This window comes from Podarcis liolepis, assembly GCF_965112155.1.
Source record: "Podarcis liolepis genome assembly, chromosome: 2".
Taxonomy (NCBI): Eukaryota; Metazoa; Chordata; class Lepidosauria; order Squamata; family Lacertidae; genus Podarcis; species Podarcis liolepis.
Window position 1 is genome coordinate 28,492,727 of NC_139555.1, and position 26,267 is coordinate 28,518,993.

Below are 26,267 nucleotides of genomic sequence, written 5' to 3' on the forward strand. Positions count from 1 at the left end.
TCATACCGTAGACTTTATCATATCACAGAATTGGAAGGGACCACAATTGTCATCTAGTCCAACACAATGCAATTCGGGAATCTTTTGCCCAACGTGGGGTTTGAACCCACAACCCTGAGATTAAAGGTTTCGTGTTCCCGGGCCTGGGATTCTCAGCTGTCATATGAAGACCTCTGCTAGTCTAACTACGGTTCCTCTTCCTCCAGATCTTTGCATCCTTTGGAGACCAGCTCTGTCTTCCCCCTCCTCTTGGAATGTTACCCAAAACAGCCCATTGTCTGTGGCTAGACCACCCCATGGAAGATGTTCCAGCCCTGCCAAGACCCTCCTGACTGCCTTGACTTCTAAACGGCACTCGGCTTCCATCTCCACACATGTAGCTACTGGGGCCCACAGCCACTGCTCCCCCCCCCCAAAAAAACCCTCAAGATACTGTTTTTGTTCCAGAGTTGTAGGTGAAGCGAGTATTAGAACTAGAGCTCTTGCTAAAAAGGGAAGAGAAAATTGGGGAGAGGGGGATCTGAGGAGTTGCCGGTCATCTATTGGACAGAGCAGAGAAAGGATTAGGGGACACCTAATTGGTATGTAGAAGGGCCCAGGTTCAGTCCTCGGCATCTGCATGTAACGCTGGGAATTTCCACTGCCTGGAAACCCTGCAGCATTCTACCAGTCAGCGTGGACAGTATTGAACTAGATGTACCAATGATTTTGGCTCAGTATGAAGGCTGCTTTCTATCTTCTACTGCTCTCCTAATTTAGAGGGAGTGGGGAGAAAAGGGCTTCCAACTTCCATTACTTCAGCAAAGGTGGGGATTGTGCCCTGTGAGCATCTCCAACTAACCCTTTCCTTTTGCCCCTTTTGCAGTGAATCCTTCACGCTAAGCTACAGCGAGCAGAGCAAGCAAAGTTGGAGCTTCCCACGTTTCACAAGGCCCCCTGAAACCTGCAACTTGTCGTCTTCTGTTTCAGGTGCGGAGCAGGGGAAAGGGAAGACAGCCACAGGCAATGTTGCGCTGGTTCTGAAACGGAGCCTCTATCGCTTTAATCCTGGGTACATCAGTGTCGCACCCTCCTGGGAGCTGTGCATTAGGGTGCTGCTTCTAAGGTTAGACAGATTAAGACTATGGGAAATAGGGCAAGAGGTCCCCACCCCTCCTTCCCAGCAAGGTCCTTTTCCACGGAGGAAGATGGGGGTATATTACCATGCCTCTGGAGTCCAGGTGGGAACACTCAACTTTCCCCTCCCCGCCAAATACCCCACCTCTGTGTCCGCTCTGAGCTGGCTCGGCTACCGTGGCGGAAGCTAGAGCATCTACGGTGCTACTCAGCAAGTGGCACGGCGTCAGTACTCCCAGAGGGTGGCCCGGTGCAGGGTGTCGGCATCGGCGCGCAGGGTCCCGGCTTGGTCGCCACGGAGGTACTTGCCGTTCTTCCCTTTGATGGCCACCCGGCTGCACTCGCGGAACTCAAAGTAGAAATCCTCCGACATCTCGCCGTCGCTGCAGACGGTGCCGTTGGTGGCCACATACCAGAACTTGCCACCGAGGCCTAGGAGCATCGAAGGAGCAGGTGTCAGTGGGAGATAATAATAATAATTATAATTATTATTATTATTATTATTATTATTATTATTATTATTATTATTTATATCCCGCCCTTCCCAGCCGAAGCCGGGCTCAGAGCAGCTAACAACAGTAAAATGATACAACATTCTAAAATCATTTCATTATAAAATCAGTTCAAATCAGATTAATGGCAACCATTGAGCTAGAGTTCTGTGAAGATTGCCAAAGGAGGGGGTCAGGCTGTGCCCTGGCCAAAAGCCAGGCAGAACAGCTCTGTCTTGCGGGCCCTGCGGAAAGATGTCAAGTCCCGCAGGGCCCTAGTCTCTTGTGACAGAGCATTCCACTAGATCGGGGCCACAGCCGAAAAAGCGCCGGCTCTGGTTGAGGCCAGCCTAACCTCTCTGTGGCCCGGGACCTCCAAGATGTTTTTGTTTGAAGACTGTAAGGTCCTCCGTGGGACATACCAGGAGAGGTGGTCCTATAGGTACGAGGGTCCTAGGCCGTATAGGGCTTTAAAGGTTAAACGCTTGCATGTAATTGAGCACATAGAGGCACCACCACCTCCCTCCCTCTCTTAAAGGTGCATGGGATTGAAGTTTGTGGCAGGTAGTGATCCGTTTGGGGGACAAATCTGAAGTTCTAGGAAAGGAAGGATAGAACAGGGATGTGGAACATGTGGCCTTGCTGATGTATCTGGGCTCCCAATGCCCATCATCCCTTGGCCACAGGTTCCTTAAAAGAGCTGCTGAGCCATAACTGGTCCAGTCATCCACACAAACACACACACACACACACACACACACGACTGAAACCACAGCAAAGAACTGGCGGAACCATATCATGCTACCTGGTGCAGAGCAAAGCAAGCCAAGCTGGGCTGCAGGGGAAGTCCAAGCAAATACAGCGAAAAAGCAGGGTCATTGGCCCTTGGATCTGTAACAGTGGGGCTCTTCCAGTTGCAAACGTGGCCACCCCCCAGGTCCACATGGAGGCAGTCCCACATTGCCAACTACTTGTGAGGCTCCCCATGTTTCTACAATCCCGAATCACAGCATGATAAAAGGCCATAAGTGCTTTTATTAATTTTGAGACTGTTCTAGGCACTTTAGGGAAAAACGTAAATTCTGAGGGCCCACCCATTTGCTGTTCCGGTGCCCTCCCCAGTGATGGCATCTGAGTGGCTGGGCTTGCCGCCACTCTTCTTGCACACAGGGGAATTTTACTGTTAAGGAAACACGGCAGCTGCAGCTTCAGGTACTAGCCATGCCACTTTCTAGAGTGTGGCTGCTTGTCATCAATGACCAGCTACCATTGAGGGATGAGAGGGCTGCAAAATCCCCAGACTTTTGCCTAGCAGTCTATTGCTTGACAGTTCCACTGCCCAATCCTCACTGGGCTGTTTTTCACCCCCTGCACCCGCATAAATATATATTTATTTGGGTACTCCTGCAAACCTTGGGGTCCCCCCCCCACGCCTGATGATACTTTTTTGGCCTTACACCCAGGATTTGTTATAGGATGGCAATGGGTTCTAATGGTGAGGTTAAAGTTCTCTAAATGATAGGAACTGCTTTGCACAAATAGCTTACTGTGGTAGCGCATGGGGGGATCTGACTTTGCAGTCAGTTGGAACATAGGAACTTGCCTTATACAGAGATAGGCCATTGGGCCCACCTACCACATTACTGTCTACACTGGCTAGCAGAGGCTCTCCAGGATTTTAGGTGGAAGTTGGAGGGGCTGCGTTCACAGCTGGGAAACAAATGTTCTCGTAGCATCCCTCCGACATATGGTCCAAAATTATTTCACTATGTGATGAGCTCCCTCCCCAGCTCCCAGTTTGCAGCCAGTTAGTGAGTTACCTTTGATCTGGTAAGCGCCGTCGTTGAAGATGATCTGGAAGACATCATAGACGGAACGGTTGGCGTCTAGCAAGTTGGAGTTGCGGTGGTAGCACACGAAGCCATGAGCCCCGCGAAGGACCAGGATGGGCCGGTTGATCAGCTTGAGAACAAATTCCTCATCCTCCCCTGTAGTCAGATAACTGTAGGTCAGTGAGTTCGGAAGCTAATGTGACTGTGATGAGCTAGGGATCCAAAACGTGCATTTGTGAATACATTTGCATCAGACTTCAGCCCGAGTGAGTCCAGGATTGCTCTCCCAGCCACATACGTGCTTTCAGTAGCCTGAATTTGCAGATTTCCAGCTAACGTTTGTGCTTTTCTCTAGGAGTTCTGTAAGCAGGATCAGTCCGCTTTCAATTCCCCCTTCTAGTTAAGTTTCTGAGGTTACAACTGGGCTTCATCCTACTTCTGCGAGCTCCTTGCCATTATTGATCCTAAGAGTTGCAAATGCGGAAGAATCCTGGACAAACTATGTCATTGATTACTCGTTATTTTGAAACTGCTCTGGCATCACCTTAGTGCTCTCCTCCTGCTTTGGCATACTGGATTGGCATCTGCAGCTAAAGCCAGAGTCCGACCGGAGTGGCCTTCCTGCTATTGGGCTCACCTCAGGTGCACCTGGAAGCCATCCAGCTTTAAGCTGCACTGAACAGCTGTGCCACTTTCAGTAGGACTTCAGTAGGTGGTCTTTTCTGACACCTGGCTATAGCCACCTGCTCTCCTGACTTGCAAGGTGTGTCTGAGGACCTTACAGCTGCTTAGGATAAGACCATACTTGTTGGCCTACTGCTGCTCCCTCCCCACTTCCAGTCAAGTAACTTCCAGTTTCAATCTTGGTTGGTCTGTGCTCTAGCAAAAGTGACTTCCTCCCAACTGCCCTGCAAACTCTTTGTTTCATTTGTTCTCAATATAGCCTCCTCTGGAACTGCTCAATATCTACGCAGCCTTTTCTCCGCTCTCAGCTTCTGACTGTCCCAGCAACAAAGCCTCAGCTATACTTGTAATATATTCCGTTGGCTCATTCGTTGTGATCTTGCCCCACAATGTTCCAGTTTCCATATAACACAGATTTAGGTACTCTCCTGATGCCCATCGAGCATGGTTTTGGCTCGCCTACCTCTTCCAGCCACCATTCTCAATAAGGAAGCTGCAGCAAATAGCGGAAGACGAGCAGCTTTATTGACAACACACAGACTGTGGTCCTTGGTTTATCAGGTTTAAAGGTAAAGGACCCCTGACAGTTAAGTCCAGTTGCCAACGACTCTGAGGTTGCAGCGCTCATCTCGCTTTACTGGCTGAGGAAGCTGATGTTTGTCTGCAGACAGTTTTTCCGGGTCATGGGGCCAGCATGACTAAGCCGCTTCTGGCGAACTAGAGCAGTGCACAGAAACGCCGTTTACCTTCCTGCCGGAGTGATACCTATTTATCTACTTGCACTTTGACGTGCTTTCGAACTGCTAGGTTGGCAGGAGCAGGGACCGAACAACGGGAGCTCACCCTGTCGTGGGGATTTGAAAAGCCAACCTTCTAATCGGCAAGCCCAAGGCTCAGTGGTTTACACCACAGCGCCACCCGCGTCCCTTTATCAGGTTTAGGCCCCCGTAATTGCGGCAATGGCATCCCATTGTAAGACTCACCCACTGCATCACTGACAGCTGCCAGTTGTCCATTCTTCTTGGTGCAGATATATTTGCCATTGCGAGCTTTGAGGGCTACCCGGCGTCCACGCCACTCCATATCAAACATGGTGCTAGCAGATCTGCGGGAACAAAGCAAGGGGGGGGGGAGCACTGGTCAGATAATGAATGATCATTTTGCTCTTTCTTCCCTATTGTGTATTTAACATTCAGAGAGTGCAGCCCTACACACACTTGCATGGGCGTAGGTCTTGCTGAAATCAACAGGGTTTTGTGCACAGGACACCACATTGTGTAGCAGGTGCAACAAATTGCCACTCTCCCCCATTAGGTTGCTGGCGGGGGCGGGGGGTGGGAAGGAATACCTGGGGGGAAATGGGGAGTGGTTCCTTGACTGGAAGAACTTGTAAGCCTGGTTCTGGTAATTCCTAAGCTAAGAACACGCTGAGAGGCACCCTGCTCCATCATTCGCAGTGTGTGACTGCCTGGTGAATCTCAGGGTTCTAATAAAGACCAAAACAGATCCCACAAGTCTGTCCACCCGAAGTTTAGAATCTGCAGATAATTCTGAGCTTTGTTGTTGTTGTTTAGTCGTTTAGTCTTCGTGACCTCATGGACCAGAGCACGCCAGGCACTCCTGTCTTCCACTGCCTCCTGCAGTTTGGTCAGACTCATGTTTGTGGCTTCGAGAACACCATCCAACCATCTCGTCCTCTGTCGTCCCCTTCTCCTCCTGCCCTCAATCTTTCCCAACATCAGGGTCTTTTCCAGAGAGTCTTCTCTTCTCATGAGGTGGCCAAAGTATTGGAGCCTCTGCTTCACGATCTGTCCTTCCAGTGAGCACTCAGGGCTGATTTCCTTAAGAATGGATGTGTTTGATCTTCTTGCAGTCCATGGGACCCTCAAGAGTCTCCTCCAGCACCATAATTCAAAAGCATCAATTCTTCGGCGATCAGCCTTCTTTATGGTCCAGCTCTCACTTCCATACATCACTACTGGGAAAACCATGGCTTTAACTATACGGACCTTTGTTGGCAAGGTGATGTCTCTGCTTTTTAATATGTTGTCTAGGTTTGCCATCACCTTTCTCCCAAGGAGCAGGCGTCTTTTAATTTCGTGACTGCTGTCACCATCTGCAGTGATCATGGAGCCCAAGAAAGTAAAATCTCTCACTGCCTCCATTTCTTCCCCTTCTATTTGCCAAGAGGTGATGGGCCCAGTGGCCATGATCTTCTTTTTTTGATGTTGAGCTTCAGACCATATTTTGCGCTCTCCTCTTTCACCCTCATTAAAAGGTACTTTAATTCCTCTTCACTTTCTGCCATCAAGGTTGTGTCATCTGCATATCTGAGGTTGTTGATATTTCTTCCGGCGATCTTAATTCCGGCCTGGGATTTATCCAGCCCAGCCTTTCGCATGATGAATTCTGCATATAAGTTAAATAAGCAGGGAGACAATATACAGCCTTGCCGTACTCCTTTCCCAATTTTGAACCAATCAGTTGTTCCATATCCAGTTCTAACTGTAGCTTCTTGTCCCACATAGAGATTTCTCAGGAGACAGATGAGGTGATCAGGCACTCCCATTTCTTTAAGAACTTGCCATAGTTTGCTGTGGTCGACACAGTCAAAGGCTTTTGCATAGTCAATGAAGCATAAGTAGATGTTTTTCTGGAACTCTCTAGCTTTCTCCATAATCCAGCGCATGTTTGCAATTTGGTCTCTGGTTCCTCTGCCCCTTCGAAATCCAGCTTGCACTTCTGGGAGTTCTCGGTCCACATGCTGCTTAAGCCTGCCTTGTAGAATTTTAAGCATAACCTTGCTAGGGTGTGAAATGAGTGCAATTGTGCGGTAGTTGGAGCATTCTTTGGCACTGCCCTTCTTTGGGATTGGGATGTAGACTGATCTTCTCCAATCCTCTGGCCACTGCTGAGTTTTCCAAATTTGCTGGCATATTGAGTGTAGCACCTTAACAGCATCATTGTTTAAAATTTTAAATAGTTCAGCTGGAATATCATCACTTCCACTAGCCTTGTTATTAGCAGTGCTTTCTAAGGCCCATTTGACTTCACTCTGCAGGATGTCTGGCTCAAGGTCAGAAACCACACTACCTGGGGTATACGAGACATCCATTTCTTTCTGGTATAGTTCCTCTGTGTATTCTTGCCACCTCTTCTTGATGTCTTCTGCTTCTGTTAGGTCCTTTCCACTTTTGTCTTTTATTATGGTAATCTTTGTATGAAATTTTCCTTTCATATCTCCAATTTTCTTGAACAGATCTCTGGTTTTTCCCATTCTATTGTTTCCCTCTATTTCTTTGCATTGCTCGTTTAAGAAGGCCTTCTTGTCTCTCCTTGCTATTTTTTGGAAATCTGCATTCAATTTCCTGTATCTTTCACTATCTCCCTTGCATTTTGCTTGCCTTCTCTCCCCCGCTATTTGTAAGGCCTCGTTGGACAGCCACTTTGCTTTCTTGCATTTCCTTTTCATTGGGATGGTTTTAGTTGCTGCCTCCTGTATAATGTTACGAGCCTCCATCCATAGTTCTTCAGGCACTCTGTCCACCAAATCTAAATCCTTAAACTTGTTCCTCACTTCCCCTGTGTATTCATAAGGGATTTGACTTAGATTGTATCTTACCGGCCCAGTGGTTTTTCCTACTTTCTTCAGTTTAAGCTTGAATTTTGCTATAAGAAGCTGATGATCTGAGCCACAGTCAGCTCCAGGTCTTGTTTTTGCTGACTGTATAGAGCTTCTCCATCTTTGGCTGCAGAGAATATAATCAATCTGATTTTGATGCTGCCCATCTGGTGATGTCCATGTGTAGAGTCATCTCTTGTGTTGTTGGAAAAGAGTGTTTGTGATGATCAGCTTGTCCTCTTGGCAGAACTCTATTAGCCTTTGCCCTGCTTCGTTTTGAACTTCAAGGCCAAACTTGCCAGTTGTTCCTTTTATCTCTTGACTCCCTACTTTAGCATTCCAATCCCCTATAATGAGAAGAACATCATTCTTTGGTGTCATTTCTATAAGATGTTGTAAGTCTTCATAGAATTGGTCAATTTCAGTTTCTTCAGCACCAGTGGTTGGTGCATAAACTTGGATTACTGTGATGTTAAAAGGTCTGCCTTGGATTCGTATCGAGATCATTCTATCATTTTTGAGATTGTATCCCAGTACAGCTTTTCCCACTCTTTTGTTGACTATGAGGGCCACTCCATTTCTTTTACGGGATTCTTGCCCACAGTAGTAGATATGATGGTCATCCGAACTGAATTCGCCCATTCCCGTCCATTTTAGTTCACCGATGCCCAGGATGTCAATATTTATTCTTGCCATCTCATTTTTTACCACATCCAACTTACCCAGGTTCATGGTTCTTACATTCCAGGTTCCTATGCAATATTTTTCTTTACAGCATTGGACTTTCCTTTCGCTTCCAGGCATATCCGCAACTGAGCGTCCTTTCGGCTTTGGCCCAGTCGCTTCATCAGCTCTGAATCTACTTGTACTTGTCCTCCGCTCTTCATGTTGGACACCTTCCGACCTGAGGGGCTCATCTTCCAGCGTCATAACTTTTATATGCCTGTTGTCTTTGTCCATGGAGTTTTCTTGGCAGGGATACTGGAGTGGCTTGCCGGTTCCTGCTCCAGGTGGATCACGTTTGGTCAAAACTCTCCACTATGACCTGTCCATCTTGGGTGGCCCTGTATGGCATAGCTCATAGTTTCTCTGAGTTATTCAAGCCCCTTCGCCACGGGAAGGCAGTGATCCATGAAGGAGAATTCTGAGCTAGATGGACCAATAGTCTAGCTCAGTGCAAAGCAGCTTCCTAGGTTCCCCTAATTGCTTGAAGTTACTGACAATGGCAGTCCTCTCTCCCTCTCTCTCTTACATTCCACTTCTGTCGCTAAAGATGCTGCTATAGGAATAGAGGACACACAGCAAATTACCCTGGGCAAGTGCACCAGGGCTGAGGATGCCTGCCGTGTCTGTGACCATCTAGTTCTTCAACTGGTGAGTTGGGTCCCACTGACTAGTGGCTTGCGCAGCCAACCTAAGATGGGTCACAACCGCTGTACAGATGTACTATCAAAAATTCAGTAGTGAGCTATATGTCCTGTTTTGCAGTATTATTTGTTTCTTATAAGTGTGTTTCAAAAAATTCAGCAGTGAATCCCAAACTCCGTGTTCGAGCTGACAGTGGGTCCCAGGTCTGGAAAAAGCTTGCAGACATCCTAATTTAGCCCGGTTATGTATGCACACTTTTGCCTGAGACCCGCTAGCTACCCTTGGGAGATGCTGCTCTGCTGCCTTCCCAGTTGGTAACAATGTTGGTGCCGTACTGAACATTATCCTGAATTATCCTGCCTTCTCTGAATGGCTATGCTGTTCACTTCCAGGTCCCTGATTCTCAAACATATGTGCAAATTCTTGTATGTCTGCAATGCTGTGCCCAAACCATGCTTTTCCTTTCCAGACACACAAAAGGAAGCATTGATGGACATTAGTTTAGGCAACTGTATTTGCCTCAAGTCCTGCTTGGGGGCAAACCAGAGTCACTGGCTTGCTGCTGTGAAAAATGGGCTGCAGGAACAGATAGCCCACTGATCTGACTCGGTAGAGGTCTTCTATGTGCTTATGCACCCATCACTCCTTCCCAGAAGCCCTGTTCTAAGTCTTGCATCCATTCTCTCCATGCCCTGGCTCTCCTTCTGTTATGTCTAGCCAAAACTGCCATCAGACTTCCAAGGCCCCAAATGCTCTAGGGCCCCATTAGTGACATGAGGACATAACCTAACTCACACTTCTGTGGCTGTGGCCTGAATTCCCCCATGCGACACCAAGGTCCAGTAGTTGCCCGTGTTGGAATGGAAGATGCACTTCTTGGTTTCTTTATCAATCTGTATCTGGAAGGTTTCGTGGTGTGTCTCTTCATCCTGATTGGCTGAGACGTTGACACCTAGCAGGAAGAAAGGACATATTTTCATATTGTTTAGATCCATCGTGCTCCACTGTCAGGCATGAAACCAGATAAGAAAACCTGTGAGAAGGGTTCAAGCAGAGGTCCATCTTAGAATCATAGAATTGTAAAGTTGGAAGGGACCCTGAGGATCATACAGTCCACCCCCCTGCAATATGCAGCTGTCCCATGTGGGGATCGAACCTGCAATCTTGGTGTTATCAACACCACACTCTAACCAAACTGAACTATCTAGTTGAAGGCGTTCCTTCAGATGCACAAAAGAGAGATGGAGAAGGTGTAACTAATTATCGGGGGGGGGGAGGGGAATAAAAAGTAAATATATGGTTCATTAATTACGGACAGCCCCGTAAAATGTGAGTAACAACCAACAGTAAATTCTGAGAATATGAACAACAGAAAAACAACACCACTCTTCCTTTATTTTTGCCTTAAGGGTCACGCTAAATGTGACTCTGTTCACAAAAATAGCAATTACATGAATTAAAAACAAAAACCCACGTAAATAGATGTGGGTGGTTGATCCAGATCAAGACCACAGTAATGGGCAATAGGTTAAATCCCTATCCCTCCCACCAGAGTCACATTTGAGATTGAGGGCCTTATACATAGGAGCCGACTCCTAGGGGCCGAGGAGGCTTTGCCGCTGCCCCCCAATAAAATACTTGAGGCCAGCCACCCCCCCCAAAAAAGTTGATGGGCATTGCCATTCAAATGGTGTGTGTGCACTGCATCATGTAATTGATTATGCGGGGCAGGACTTACCTGGGCCCACCTCCCAATATTTTATTCAAGTTGGGACCCCTGCCCCTATACCCACTACTTATGCAGAGGTGGGGGGAGAAGTTCACACAATTGCTGCTTGAATGTTTAGTTTGTGGCCCCCACTAACTTGCCTCTGCCTCTCCATCCTCTGTGCCTTGGGGGGCTGCTGTTGGTCATCACATCCTTGCTAGCATTCCATAAGGCTTAGGGCACTACACAGATAGCAGGGCTTTATCTCATTCACCCTCACAAAAGCCCTGAGATGTGTGTGACTCACTTTCATTCCATTGTGATGGGGATCTGCAGTAGAGATATAATTATTTTCTCTAAGCCACCCGGTTAAGTCCACGATAAAAGCTAAACTTTAATCCAGGTCCAACATCCTATATGCTAATAGAAAATTCATTCTCCAAGTGACGGTGCTTATGCAGCCAAAATTCGTAAGAGGAAGGAATCGGTAATAGGCTTGAGGAATCCCGAAGTTTGCAGAAATACAAATTAAGGAGGGGAGGGAAAGAACCTCAAACAATCTAATCAGGGCTGAGCGTGCTCAGTTGCCATAGAATGCTGAGTACCGGTATTTGTTTAGGGGTGGGGAAACTGAAAACTAGGAGACGATGGAACGGAATATCCTGGAAAAGGGTATGGCTGGCTGGAACACTGAACAGGAGCACTCCACGCCGCCGTACTTTGTTGCAGGTCCCTGGTTCTGTCTACTGGACAACGCCAAATAGAAGACAGGTGTGTAGTTTTCAAGTGCCTCTCACTGGTTTGATTGTCATAGTTGGCACTTGGATTTGTTTCCTGATTGGCTAGAAACCAATTGGACATGTCATTATCTAGTTCTTAACATTCTGCTGGCAAGCATGGGCAGGAAACCACCCAAGAAAACACTCCACTATTCTCTGGTCAGCTCTAGCCAGCTCGGGCCTGAGCCCTGTCTACACCACCTCAAATGCAGCCTTCCTACGAACTGCCTATTTTTTTTTATTTATTAGCCATAGGTGTGTGATTCACAGAACTTGCTTAGTCAATTCCCCATGAAGCTCACTGCTGGCAGTCAGATCACCAAAGAGTGACTGCAGGCGATTAAGATCTCTCAATCTCTCTTGCAACCTCCCTCCCCGCCCCGACCTCATGGATTACTCTTTCCCCTCCCCCTCTCTGAAACTAAATGTGATCTGCAATTGCTTTAAAGCTCCAGTTGGGAAGCTCCAATTATATTTCCCCCCCCCCCAGAACAGCAGTATTGTAGTGGGAAAATTCCCCAAAGCTCTGATCAAAACCATAGCTTCCATAGCTGCTTCAAAGTAAAAGCCAAAACATCAAGAGACTCCTGAATCGGTTTCAGCTTTCCTATGCATGCAATGTACATTCACATACTCTGCAAACCTATTCTTGACCTGTTCGTTCTTTCTTTTTTTTAAGTCCTTGTTCATCTGGCTATAGTGCCACAGTCAGGCTGGCTGAGGTGTTAATGCCATTCCTCAACCTGCCCTGATTATTTCCAGGAGGCAATTTCAGCCTGGGACCAGAGATTTAGCAGATCTGTGATCTTTGTCAAAAAATAAATGGCCTAATGCGAGTGCTATGCTTTGCTGTCAGCTGATTCACCCAGGACTGGTTTTGTCCTCCTACCAGATTTGTGACGTAATTTATGATTCCAACAAGAAGCAAGTTAGAAGAACTTATCTCTTTAGTATCCCATGTGCCTATTGTTTTAAACATATGAGGAGCCTAAGGAAATCAGAGGGAAAGAACTAAGTAGCACGTACCACAATCTCCGAAGTAAATAAATTGCCATAAAGCTGACAAACCAATGAGCTAACATTAACAAATTTATTTAAATCAAAGGGGTGGGGGAATCTTCAACGATAAATCAAACATTTCCACACACCCTGGCTTTGTCTGTAGCAAAAGGATAGATGATGTCATTCCTCCAAAGATGGCATACATACCGTACATGGATTTCCTCACAACAATGACACTGTATGGAAGATAATGTTAACAGCGGGAGAACTAAGGCCAGGGCTATGCATATGCACCAGCGACAGTGCTGGATTGGGTCTGCCGATGCAACCACACAGTCCAAGCCTTGCCTGGTTCCTGACCTCACCTCCTCAGTATGCAGAGCTGATGCTACTGCTGGCTAGTTATTGTTGTGGCTTCACCCCACCAGACACTATGCCTCTAAGATACAGATACTGGCCCAAGGTCACCCAGTGAGTTCCATGCAGAGCTGGGGAAATAGCAGCCTAAAAAAAATAAATATATGAGGGCCAAAAGTGTTATGAACCTAATGGTTCCTCCAACCCTGGTTTTCTTTCCACCAGCCCCTTCAGCCACCACACTAGCAATGTTAGCATGGCGGCTCAGCACTCACCAGGGTTAGGGATCCTCCTGGCATGGTAAAAGTATACAATACAGGTAAGGCCAACCTGGTTTAAATGAGAATTCACATGGGTAAGTCTACTCCATTGCCTGGCATTTAATCAGCTCTTACCTCTGCAACACAGCTCTTTTCAAGTGGATTGTATGATCCACCATAACCGGCTCCTCAGGAGCAGACACGCCTGGCCAGTAGTTCACTCTCCTCTCTCTCTCCTTCAAAATTCCTAGGAATTTTGGTGGGCTACTAAATATTCCCCCCCCCTACAGATCAAAGCACATAACTCATATTTTAATAGCGTGTTTTCATTCAGCACCAGTATCATAATCAAAACCAGCACCTTATTATGAAAATATCAGGCTGCAACTTAGGCCACTGAGGAATAACTCTTTTAATTTGTTCATTTTTAGAAAAAAAAGAAATAGACTGTGTTAGTCCCTATTATGAAAATCATGGGCCCTCAGCAAAAGCCTTGTTTACCTGCTTGACAATCTGACCCTGGTGAAAAAACTATGTCATTAGTAAAAATAACTAAATCATGTGCAGGACCATGCATAAACCCATACCCTCCCACATTTCTCCAATGAAAATAGGGATGTCTCATTCCATAATGATAATTTTACTATTTATACCCCACACATCCGACTGGGTTGCCCCAGCCACTCTGGGCAGCTACCAACATATATAAAAACATAATAAAACATTAAACATAAAAAAACTTCCCTATACAGGATTGCCTTCAGATGCCATGAGGGTTGGATAACTCCATGCTCTCCAACATTTCTCCAATGAAAATAGGGACATCCTAAGGGAAAGTGGGACATTCGGGGATCAAATCAGAAACTGGGACGGCTTTTCTAAATAGGGGATGTCCTTGGAAAATAAGGACACTTGGAGAGTCTGGTAACCCTCTTCTGTGGACCACCTAAATGGAGCTCGCAGACCACCAGTGGGCCATGGATCACAGTTTGAAAACCTTGCAGTTTGACAATTATACTTTCTTCTGATTGTCTTGGGAGTGTTGCCTTGAGGAAGGGAAAAGTCATGATTTCTCATTGTGTGTGTGTGTGTCTACTGATATGACACACAGAGAGTCAAGGGTAACTTGTACACATGTGGTGATTGTGGGATCCACAATCTTATCACTTTTTAAAACGACTGTCACTCACATAGAGACAGGAAGATGGGACTTCCCAGGGCCAGCCTCACCATAAGGCACTCTGAGGTGGCCGCCTCAGACATCAAATGCCGAGGGAGCAAAACTGTGTGCCATGTGGCATCCCAGTGAGTATCCCCTAGCCTGGCTTGCTGCTTTCAAGTGCAGTAGAGGCCTCTGCGTCAGAGTTGAAGCAGGATTCAAATGCCCGTCTATTCAGCTTTGACACACAATCAGCTTTCGTACACAGAAGGGGGTAGCACTGTCTCATCCTTTGCCACAGGCAGAAAAACATATTGGGTTGGTCATAACATCTTCCTTGGAATCCTCTGCCTGAGTCAGTTTTGCTGCTTCGCATTGTTGCTGCCCTTGTCTGCAGGGTTTCATTTACCAACAGACTCCACAGCCAACCTTAGTGGGCAAGCTACATTTTCTCGACGCATCCCATAAGCACCAGCCATGGTCAAGTCCACTGTATAGCCTTCTCTGTCCTGATGCTCTCCAAATGCTTGGGAGTACATCTTCCATAATCACCAGCCAGCGCGGCCAATGGTCAGGGATGATGGGAGTTGTAGTCCAACAACATCTGGGAGGGTTCCGGATTGGGGAAGGCTGGTGTGGTGGACCCCTCCAGGCAAACTACTTTTGATTAGATTCCTCAGTGCAAGGAACCATATACCTGGAGGGAAGGTATTCATCAGAATCTCCACACAAACTCTTGTCAAACAGGTTACAATTGACAAGGAAGTTGGCTAACCCTCCAAGCTGAAGGGGCATTAACGATCCCTGCTAAAATTATGCCCACCTCACTGAGCCATAGGCACCCCCTTCTCACACTCCTGCGTTGCTAGCAAATCCTCCAACAATCACTTTAATTATCCTCATTAATCTGATTGCTGTTGTTTCCATCTGGCTGACACACAAGCCCCCTATTAATAACTTGCCAGCCAAAGTCACCAGCTCCTAAGTGGCTTGGAACAGGCAAAGGAGGTCTGTGAGCCTCTGTGTTGGCTGTTGCTCATTGCCAACAAAGCAAGTCTCTTGCCAACATACTGATATCTCTGGCATCCCACCATCCCAATGGGTATGGCCAGACCTGGCAAAAATGCAGAGGGAAGGCTGTGGCTAGTATCTATAGGGCCAAGCGGGATGAGATTGTAATAGTTTGACAATATAATATTAACCCTAGCAGAAGAGACTAGCTTCTGGGCCTGTCAGCCACATCCAAGCTCTTCCCTCCGGAGGGCAGTGATAAACATTGCTGGGTTTCATCAGCATAAGACAGGTTATGACTGAACTTAAATGTGGGATAATCCTATTCAAAGAGATGAAGTGGCTGGTTGGAACAGCTGGCGGGGGGAGACTGGGGCAAAGGGGGTCGGAGGCTGGGATTAAGGAGATACAGAGGGAACCATTTAGGAATTTGCAAGCACATCCTGTGGGTAGCTTCAAATCATTCAAGTTGAAGAGCCCGTGCAGACCAAAGTGCAGTTGATTAATCCCCGTAAGTAGCTGCTCTTGTAATTGGCCTACTCATATGAGCGGCAAAGCTTCTGAAATGGGGACACAACACAACAATAAACCCAACCCCCTCCATATAATCTATGGAGGTTAGCCACTACAACAAGGACCCATATGTTGGTTTTGCAAGTATAGAAGTTTTGTTTTGTTTTTAATTGAACATATTAGAGTTTCTGAAATAAGAGGTCACTGACGGTGACAATGGACTAAAAACGAAACACCAATATGCTGAAGAAGAGTTGAATGCTGCAGCAGCCTACTAGGGGAGTTGCCAATGAATTAAAAAAAAGTCACAAAACAGCAGAGAAGAATTGGCCTCACTCATCACCAGCAACGTCACGGTCCCTATTCAGAAGGTATCTGCAAGAGGATACCTGCTTGATCAATGCAAAGACTACCTGGTCCGACCTTTCGTTACCCACAGTGGCCAGTCAGATGCTTCTAGGAAGCCTGCAAGTAGACTATGAAGAAAACAACCTCTGCTGCTTGTTTCTCACTCCCCAGACAGCCCACACCAACTAGTATCAGTGGCAGCCACTTTGGTGGGGCAGAACCGACACAGACACTGCTGCAGCTTACTATATCAATTTTGCTTTCAGGTCACTTTCTGTTCCTTTTGCCTCTCATCTCCCTCTGACCTCACAACTCTACATTCCCCAACACCTCCACCATGTTTACCAATGCAGGGTGATACTTCATGCATCTGATGAAATGGTCTGTGGCTCCTGAAAGCTTATGCCACAGTAAATGCGTTTGTTTTTTTAAGGTGCCACAATACTCTCTGCTATTTTTAGAACTGCCTTCCATGCATTTGCCTAATCCTCTTTGTAAAGCTGTCTAAACTAGTGCTCGTTGACACATAGTGTGGCAGCGAATGTGGCCTAGGACACGCATGAAGACACACCGCAGAGAACATGCAAGATTAGAAGTGGGCACGTTGGCCATAGGAAGATGACTGCTTTCCCAGAGACAAAAGGCTGCATTTTAGGGCTGAAGAAAAGCAAAAGCCACCTGGGTTTCATGCTATGAATGAATAACAAGTATGCTCTACTTTTGTTTCGCCATAAGCAGATGGTCTGGTGAGGCCCACTGCTTTATAAGTATACAAGTGTGTGCACATTCAGTTTTAAAAGGAATACACACCACAGCAACTTCTATGTAGGGTCAGCTACATCTGTGTTCACACATACCCATGAACTACATTTTTAGGCTAAAATGGAAAGGACAATTGGTTCAAGAAAGCACGGCTATACTGTACTGTGTAAACAGCCTATTAAATGACCTAGGGAGGAGGGGAAATAATAAAGTTTCTTTTGATGATCATGGTGGGATTGATTGATTGGGGGCGGGGGCATTCACTTGTTTCAGCTTCTCCACACACGTTATCTCAGATCCTTCTCAACACTTTGCGACCACCCTTCAAAGCTAAGGCGTGTCCGCAGGGGTGTTATGTCCATATTGCAGATGAGTAGCTGAGGCTTAGAAAGAGCGGCTTGCCTAAGAGCCTAGTGGTAAATTCGTGGCTGAGGAGAGGTTGGAAACGACAACTTCCTGACTAACAGCTTACAGTGAAATTTCCTCCTCCCTCAAGATAACAGGTGGGAAAGAACCTTATTAATTTCTGCGGAGCGATAAGCCCTATTTTTGCAGTTTGATGTATGACACTTTGGGCCACAAAGTAAAAAAAAGTTCCCTTCCCTCACAAGACTTGGATTTCCCCCTTCCCCCTTCTTTCGTTGGGTTACAGACAGAATGGCCTTTCAAGCTTGACCGGAAGATCACGTTATATATTTCCGTTCATGGGAGACTGGGTAGCTCCTCTTTCCCCCAGAAATTGTCTTAGGCCAGGTTGCTATAGTAACGGACACAAGCCCTTTGGCAGTGTGGCATTTCCTGTTGCCACCTGTTACTCACTCAGCTCCCATCTGGTTGGTTTATGTACCGCTAGGGTTTGTTTGCCCATCGCACGATTCCTAAGCTAGCTGAGGAAGAATACAATGAAGTGGGTCATCTTGAGGAAATCAGACTGCATCATCTGATTTTCATACAACATGCAAATACATGTACAGTTCATTTCAAAAGCGCTCATTGGCTGCTGTAGAAGCTGAAGATCTTCCTTCTTAAGCTTTAAATAAAGCAGTTTTTCTACAGTTGATGACCGCTGGTGTCTTCTTCGGATCATTTAATTCATTAATTCATTAAACACACACGATTGCAACCTTTCTGCTGGCAAAACGTATTTACCTGAATGTTAAAGTTGAGGAAAAACATGCAATACACACCAAATCCCCTCCTTCACCTCAGAAACAAAGCAACCTCCTGCATATTTGCCTCCACAATGCCCAAAGAAAGAAAAGGGAGAGATCAACACGTTGTTTTTCCAGAAACAGCTACCCTTGAACAAGGCATCTAGAGTCTTACCACACAATGCAAGATTTAAATTTCTAGTATAGTTCCCTTTTCAGAATATGGGTTTCTATTTGATTTTAAATTAAAGTTCCTGTCCTCATGACCCTCATGATTCCACACAGAGAAAAATCTAAAATGAGGATGGTATTTGTCATAGTTTTGGAGATCATATCAGGACAGAGTGAAAACAAAAAAATTTCAGGACATACGTTTCATGGCCCTAGGATGACCAGGCAAAATTCCTTCTTCTACCAAGCTGTTAATAAAGAGTACAGAAGCACTGTTCTCTTTTGCATCTGGACACCCTAGAGGCCCCCTATTCCTTGTTTTTCCATATTTAGGTCAATATTTGAAATCCCATAAGCACTTACATGTGAGTAAGTCCCACAGAATGCATATCTCTGAGTAGATATGAATAAATTTACACTGTGCTTAATCCCCTCCACAGTTTCCCATTCACATTCCAAATTCAAAAAAGGTAACCGGAAGAAAATGCAAAGGTACTTTATATAGATATAAAATCAAATTGCACTCCATTGTCACAGCTGACAATCACTGTTGTTAAAGGGGCCCCTATAGGAGCCAATTCAAAAGCTGACCGCCTTAACCTGCTTCTGAATTGGGGCATTTAATAGCCACCAGAACATCAGAAGAGTGATGGGCTAGAATTGTCTCCCAGAGCTTGGACTCTTAAAAACAGCATTGATAAGAAGAAGGATCCATATCCGATCACTTTTCTCTGGGGCAAGAGGAGTGGCTTCTGGAAGAGTATGCTTAAATCAGTCTTTTTTCCTCTGGTTGGGGATTTTTGATTATTATTATTATTTTTAAAAAGGCTAATTATCAATGCCAGGCAATGTGAATTTTAAATTTGCATTTATTTAAATGAATTAACATGCAAACATCTGGTAACTCCGCGGGGAAGCTAAGAAAATAATTACGCTAATCACTGTGAGAGAAGAAGCCCATACTGCATTACAGTAATGAAGGCCAGATAAGCAACTAAGGGCAGGAATACAGTGGATTAGCTGCCCACCTAATACAGTTTAGACACACTTTTGTAAAACAGGACAAAAGGGGTATATTAAACAATGGCCAAAGGTCATTTCCCCACTCTTTTAATGCATAGTTAATCCAGACAAGCTGTTGTGTAGATAGGAAAGCCGATCCGGGCATGGGGCTACAAGTGGTTGGGTTGGGATGGGGTGGGTGTTGTGCAGTCCCCTGTAAAGACCAAGTGTAAAGCCTGGGCTTGGTGCTGTCTATGGAAGCACAAATGACTGTGGTTGCTTTTTACCTACTGCACTCTTATTTAGAGAAAGCAGACCTTGCCTCCATCAAACCTGCACTAGTTACATCCAGACTAGACTACTGCAGTGTGTTCTATGGGGTGCTGCCCTGGAAGACAACCCAGAAACCTCTGCTGGTATTCAGGGTGTCTTTTGAGGGTAGACATTTAGACCATATTATATACCAATACTGTGCCAGCTTGCCGGAGCATTTCCAGGCCAGATTCAAAATGTTAGCTTCAAGTTCTAGAGCCGTAAGCCAGGTGGGGTCACTAACGTGGTGCCCACAAGCGAACATGGAATTCCCAAACACCTTCCATGGTGTTTCCCCTCCCTCTGCTGAAATTAGACTTGAAAGAAGCAGTATATATTGTAGCCCATAGGTTAGGCTGCAATGTGTGCTTAGTTGCAGTGTGTATGTGAGGCCCACAACAAGTTTCTCTCGTTTGCCTATGTATGTGCCCATAGGGCCCCCAAAGGCTGGCGACCTATGTCTTAAATAGCCCAGGACCCAGTTATGTGAAGGACCATGTAACAGTCTGGGCCTTAAGATCAGACCGCCAACACTGCCTGGAGATAGCCCCATAAGGCAGTATATAAATATTTTACACAAATAAAGATCAGTTAGGTTGTGTACACACCATACATTTAAAGAATACGCACGCACACAAAAAGAATAATGGGAAATACAGTTTACTCTATGCTGAGCTACAATTCCCAGCACCCTTAACAAACTACAGTTCCCAGGATACTTGGGGGTGTGTGTGTGCTTTAAATGAATGGTATATAAGCAGGTGTGCACCAGATATAGGGCCTTTTCAGTGGTGGCTTCCAAGGGATTTGTAACTGGCCCTGTCAGGGCCAACCTTGAAAAAGCCTTTGAAGAACCATCTGTTCTGACTGGCTTTTAATTAAGATTATTTTATTAAGGTAGCTGCTCTCTCAGAGTATTGGTTTTAGGCTGCTAGTTATTGGAGATTGTTGTTTTAACTCTTTCTATGTTGGGCCGTGTATTGTTTTAAAGATTAATTAATTTATAGTAACTGAATGCTAGTTGTTTGCTATTGTGCTGGTCAAAATTTTGTTATGTACATTATTTTATTGGAATTGCCTTTTTATCTGGTATATATTTGCATGCCACCTGGAGAGGACATTGCCCTGCAAGGCAGCCTAAAACCCTTTAAATAAAAATAAATTTAAAAATAGAAATAAATGAACATGTGGGCTGGGAATTCTAAACAACGTTGGCACTTCGGAAATGAAGCCGATGGAGACCAGCCCATCAGTTTGTCTTCATGTCACAAAAAAGTTTCAGCTATTTAATTTCTTCCTGTCAGGCTGCTTTGAAGCAGAAGCCAGGCTGCTTTGAGTCCAGAAGCAGAGTGTGATTACTCCAGATCGATTTGCTTCACCTGATTCATTTGTCCCCCAGCTTTTTATCCCTCTTCTTACTGGCTCATGAAGACAGTGAAGCTTTCCCTGTCGTGAAGATAGTGATGAGGAAAGCTTGACTTGCTTAAGTTTGTGTGAGAACCCTGTTTGAGGCACGGGAGCTGGGTTAGCATAAAATGCGGCAACCATAGCAGAAACAGGGCACAGCCTTTTCTGTTTTCAACAGACTGTTGGTGTTGCAGTTAGGCAAATGGGTTGGGGGGGGGGCGATTCTTTGGTTATCGTTAGGTGTAGTGTCAAGGCTTGCATGAGGCCTTCCAAATCCTGTGGTGGCACTTGAAGAGAGACAGAGAAAACGAAGGAAGAGAATGAATGGCTAATGGATGGATAAAGGGAAGAGACTTGTGTACACCTGTGGTAGAGGGGGAAGAGAGAAAACGAAAGGATGGTGGATGAATAGAGAGGGAGAGGGGGAGCTAGAGAGAGAGAGAGAGAGAGAGAGAGAGAGAGAGAGAGAGAGAGAAGGGCTGTCCCACCCAATTTTTGAATTGGCCTCACCTGCCACCTGCAATAGGCATCCTCCAGCCCCAACTGAACAAGGCCCTCAACCCCGGAAAGGTTGCCCCTCTGTGTTAAAAGCTATAGTCCGTGGCCACTATAATCACCCAAAGGTGCCACAGGTCAGAAAAACAGCATGTGTAATGGTTAGAGTGTTGGACTAGGACCTGGAAGACCAGGGTTTAAATCCCCACTCAGCCATGAAGCTCATAGGGTCACCTTGGGCCAGCCGCCATCTCTTAACCTAAACTACCTCACATAGGATGAAATGAGGCAGGAAGAGAACCATGTACACCACCTCAAGATCCTTGGAAGATGAAGGTGGTATATAAATGCAATAAATAAATGAAAATAAACAGGAGACTACAGTTAGTTTTCTCTTAGGTGCATGGGAAGAAGTAGTTATGGGGGAATAGCCTTCTCCCTCTGGAAAGAATTTCAGAACAGGGGGGGGACAAACAAACCTTGGGGAAAGAATATTTTCTCAACGTGAAACCATCACTCTGTAGCACCTTCAGACATTTGGGACATAGCTTTGTTGGGGATTGCTGCTGCTCTTTTGTTTGGGGGCTGATTGAAATGTGGTCCTTAAGGGCCAGTTCTGGAGCCATATGGGAAAGATGTAAGGTTGGAGTTGCCTTTCATTCTTTACCCATAAGGCCTTTCGGAGCGCCATTGATCTCTGGGCAGGGGGAGGTCGCCTAGAATGGTTCACTGAAGAGCATTTCCTAGAAATGTTGGGGTAGGACATGGGAATCGTAGGAATGGGCAAATACAGCTGTGAATGTGAACAGCCCCTTCAGGGACACTGGGCAGATGTTTGATGGACACTGTTGGCGGCACTAAAAGCAACCTAGGAAGAATGAAAGAGCTGGCTGCACCGACTGATAGGAAGAAGGTTATAAAATTGATTATAATTTTTTAATACCAAGGACGGCAGTAGATGATGGAATCCAAGTGCCATTGCCTAATTGTGTTGAAGGAAGTTAAATGTAACGAGCACATCATCTGTCCTCACGCCACTCAGATTAATAGTTGTTGCTGGAGAGAGCTTGTAAAAATCTCAATCCATTCCAGCAGGGCCACTCTCTGGTGTGCATGCGCAGAATCAGAAGCCTGTAAATTCACATGAGTGTCATTCTTGCTAAACAGCCGCCAGACCCACTGGCTTATCTATGGAGCCACCATGCCACTATTAGCAAAATCACAGGAGAGTGGGTTCTGCATCTGTCCCTGTGCCCCATCCTTTGAATAGAAGACAGAGCCTGCAACTATTCTTAAGCAGCAGGGATGCCTGCTGACATACTGATTATCATGTGGACGAGAAGCACTTCCAATCTGACACGCTGCCATAGAAGCTGTAGCAAAACATACAGAGCAAAGCAGACTTTCCTCTTCTCCACCGGTGCCACTGCACTTGTCCTTGGCTTTCAGACCCTGCACTCATCTCTTCCCCACAACATCTTCCTAGATCCTTATTTGTGCAAATGAGCACAACACACCTGCCCTGTACTAGAAACAGATAATCGACTTGATGGAGACCAGCAAGGAACCATAATAGACGCCATGAGACACATCTTTCCTTCCCTATCCAAGCATGAGGATTAGGGAGGCAGCTCCTGAAGCAAAGAAGCATCAGGAAACTGATGGTGGCAACTACCATCATCAACACCCCCCACCATATGCATTCAGTGAGTCACCTGTGGCTAAGAACAAGCGTATTACCATTGTACAAAGCGGACAAACAAACAAGACCCATATTATGGCTATGGAACTAGAAGGGGAGAGGAATATTCCCTGGCTATGCGTAGTCCCACAGAGCAGAAAGGTTTACCTTGCCGGATGGAGACATATCTGCCATTGGAGGCCACGAAAACTACTTGCGGGTGGCTCTCTTCCAGATCAAAGAGTTCATCTTTGCCCGGCTTGGAGCTCCTGCCAGATTTTAGAGTGCCGGTAGGTCCCATGGGCGCCAGGTATTTCCCATCGCAATCCTTGAAGGCCAGCTTGCCCGCCTTGAATTCCAGGGTGTAGCCTGCGCGGGGGTCAGGCTCCTTGACCAGAGTGCCATCGTTGCGCAGGTAGCGGTTGTCGCAGGTTCTCAGGCAGTACTTCTTGTTCTGGAAGGTGAGGGTGATGAGCGAGTCCACACCCCAAGGGATGTTGCTGTCGGTGGAGATCTCGTCCTCCTGAGCGCTGAGGTGCGCATACCTTCTCCTGCTCACGCTCAAAAGGTTGGCCTGGGGGTGGATAGCCAAGTGCACAGCCCAGAGCTCCATCTCTGTGATGGTCTGGGCAAAGCAGGACAACCTGTCTTCGGAACCGCCAAAGAAACGCTTGTAGGGTTCTGACTGGAGCGCCCAGCGCCCGTCCGACTGGGTGACAATGACAAAACGCCCATCACCTCCCGGCTTCTCGGCTTCACATGAGACCTTGCCGTCCTTGTCGGCAGATAAGTACCTACCTAGGTGGCTCTTCAGGAAGACCACGGAGCTGTCTCCGTCCTGCTCCAGGGTCCATATCTGCTTCCTTTTCAGGCTGGGCGCTGAGGCGTTGACCTTGTAGCCAAAGCTCTCTGCCGTCAGGTACCTGTTGTCAGAGTTAATCAAGCCAAACTGGATCTTCAGAAGCTGGTGGATCCCATTCGTTGGCATCTTCTGTCCGGACAGCGGATATAGTCCCAAGGACTGGGGTGGGCGCCTAAGGTCTTCCCAGTCCTTCGTTGGGGGTACGGAAACGTGCACGCTCACATAGGCACAGCCGAGCCAGCCGAGCGATCTGGATTAGTGCAAACGAACCTTACACCTCAGTCAAAGACCCAATGACGTGCACCTGCCCCAGTTCCCAGTCTCTTTCTGTGTGTGTGTGTGCACCAGCTCTTCCTACATTTAATCTTCTGCCCGTAAAGCCAATCTCGTTTGGCTGCCTCGTCCCCCCTGCTGGCAGTGCTGCTGCCTCCTGCGTGGCTCACACTGACCTCTTCCTCCTCCTCCTCCTCATCTTCTCCAGTGTGGAGAGGGGGTGGGGTGCGGATGGAGAGGAGAGAATGCTCAGAAAAAAATGTACATGCTTAAGCACCCGCAGCCTTGCTTAATTAGCGCAGCTAGGATTACAAAGATTTCAATGAGCTGCCGGCCTCCTGTAACCAATAGTGGGGCTTCTACAGAAGCCACAAAGAAGGGAGGGGGGCTTTGACAGGCTACACAATGGCCTTTTGATGAGACCTATTCTTCCGCTCCGGCCTGCTCTCTGCGCTTGTAGTGCTCTGCACTGTATCTGTGTCTCTCGTTTGCGTTGTCTCCCTTCTTCTAAGGCTTGATCCACCCCAAACGCCTTTCTATCCCACCGCTAAGGCCAAAACGCTCAAGCGGCAACTCAATCTGCCGCCTCTCCCTGGTGGAGGATTTATTTTTCTTAGCACCGCTTTGGTTAACGTTACCGTGGGCTCTCTGATTCCATGCGGCAGGTCACCTCCAAGCCGAGAGTGCCTGCCTGGCCCAGCCTCTAATCTCCTTAACAATTAGCTGGGCATTTCTATTAGTGTAAACCTTTCATCCTCCTTTGGCCCCTTTGCCTCCATCTGTTCCGTAACCCCAAATCCACAGCTCTGTCAAAAGGATAATAGTGGCCTGGCCCCCCTAGGAAACCGATGGGGCGGCCTAGCTGAGAGGCCTAGCTCAGAATCGAACCAGGGTGGGAAGAAGGGAGGCTGGGCCTTCCGGGGCTGCACTGCAGCTCAGATAAATGCAACTTGAAAGAATGGGGATGGATTTAGACCCAGCAAGTTGGAATCTGCTGAAGCAGAAGTTGTTGAATGACAGAGGTGAAAGCCACCCAGAATAGCTTGGCTGTCCTAGCTGCCTCTGTAGACAACAGCAAGGCCTGCTCTGCTCTCCTCCACCACCCGCCGCTGCCATGACTTCAGAACAGATACTTTTTAAGATCCTTCCATTTAGCCAGAGAGAGAGAGTTGCTAACATATGGGAGGGTTGGGTTGACAATACCACAGTTGACAGTTAGCAAAAATAGGGTTGGGGAAAACATGCTGGCAGATGGCGAAGGCCCAGTGGTTCTTATGAAACAGGCAGCAGCGAGATCCCAAATGATCAGAATAAATCTGACCCACAAAATGCACCACTGCTCTCTGTGTCCCCAACTAAGGCTGCTGTCCTATGTTCACTGAGCCCCATTTAACACAGTGGGACATATGTCTGAGTAAACATGCAAGTCACGCTGTGCAAGGGAACAACTTGTTTGGATCCGCTGACATTCCTTCTGTTGATGGCTTTCCCGACTCCATCGGCGCTCTGCAGTCTCTTGAAAATCTGCCTCTGGGACTTTAAGTGACATTGAGGGGCATGGTGTCTGGATGCAAAAGTGGCCAGGGCACCTGCAACTTTAATAGTTGTGTAGAAGAGGGGATTTTAGCAGGGGCAGATTGCATTACATAGCTATTAAAGGTGCAGAAGTCCTGCCTGCTTTTGCATTTGGCTACCCTTATTGAGAATGTTGTGGATATGGAGCGGGGGCGCTGCAGATGAAGGAGGCTGCAGACATCACCTCCATCATTGCATGGAGGCAAGAGAGATTTGCCGAAGGGAAGCCTAACAGGTTCCTTGTTTGAATGAGAAGTCTAAGAACTGCATCCTGGCATGGGGGCTCTTCCAGCTGCCATCAGCACCAGCCAGCATAGTCAGTGGTT

General features: G+C 46.8%; 1 protein-coding gene across 1 annotated transcript; it reads right to left on the minus strand.

Annotated features, from left to right (window-relative positions):
- FSCN2 (fascin actin-bundling protein 2, retinal) lies at positions 1-26,034 on the minus strand. The gene is made up of 5 exons (XM_083490188.1): positions 23,400-26,034; positions 9,909-10,065; positions 5,107-5,228; positions 3,428-3,595; positions 1-1,548 (listed from the first exon to the last, which is right to left on the minus strand). Exons 1-5 carry the CDS (start codon positions 24,217-24,219, stop codon positions 1,343-1,345), a joined length of 1,473 nt encoding a protein of 490 aa, XP_083346314.1. The 5' UTR covers positions 24,220-26,034; the 3' UTR covers positions 1-1,342.
- Positions 26,035-26,267: the final 233 nt, after the last annotated feature.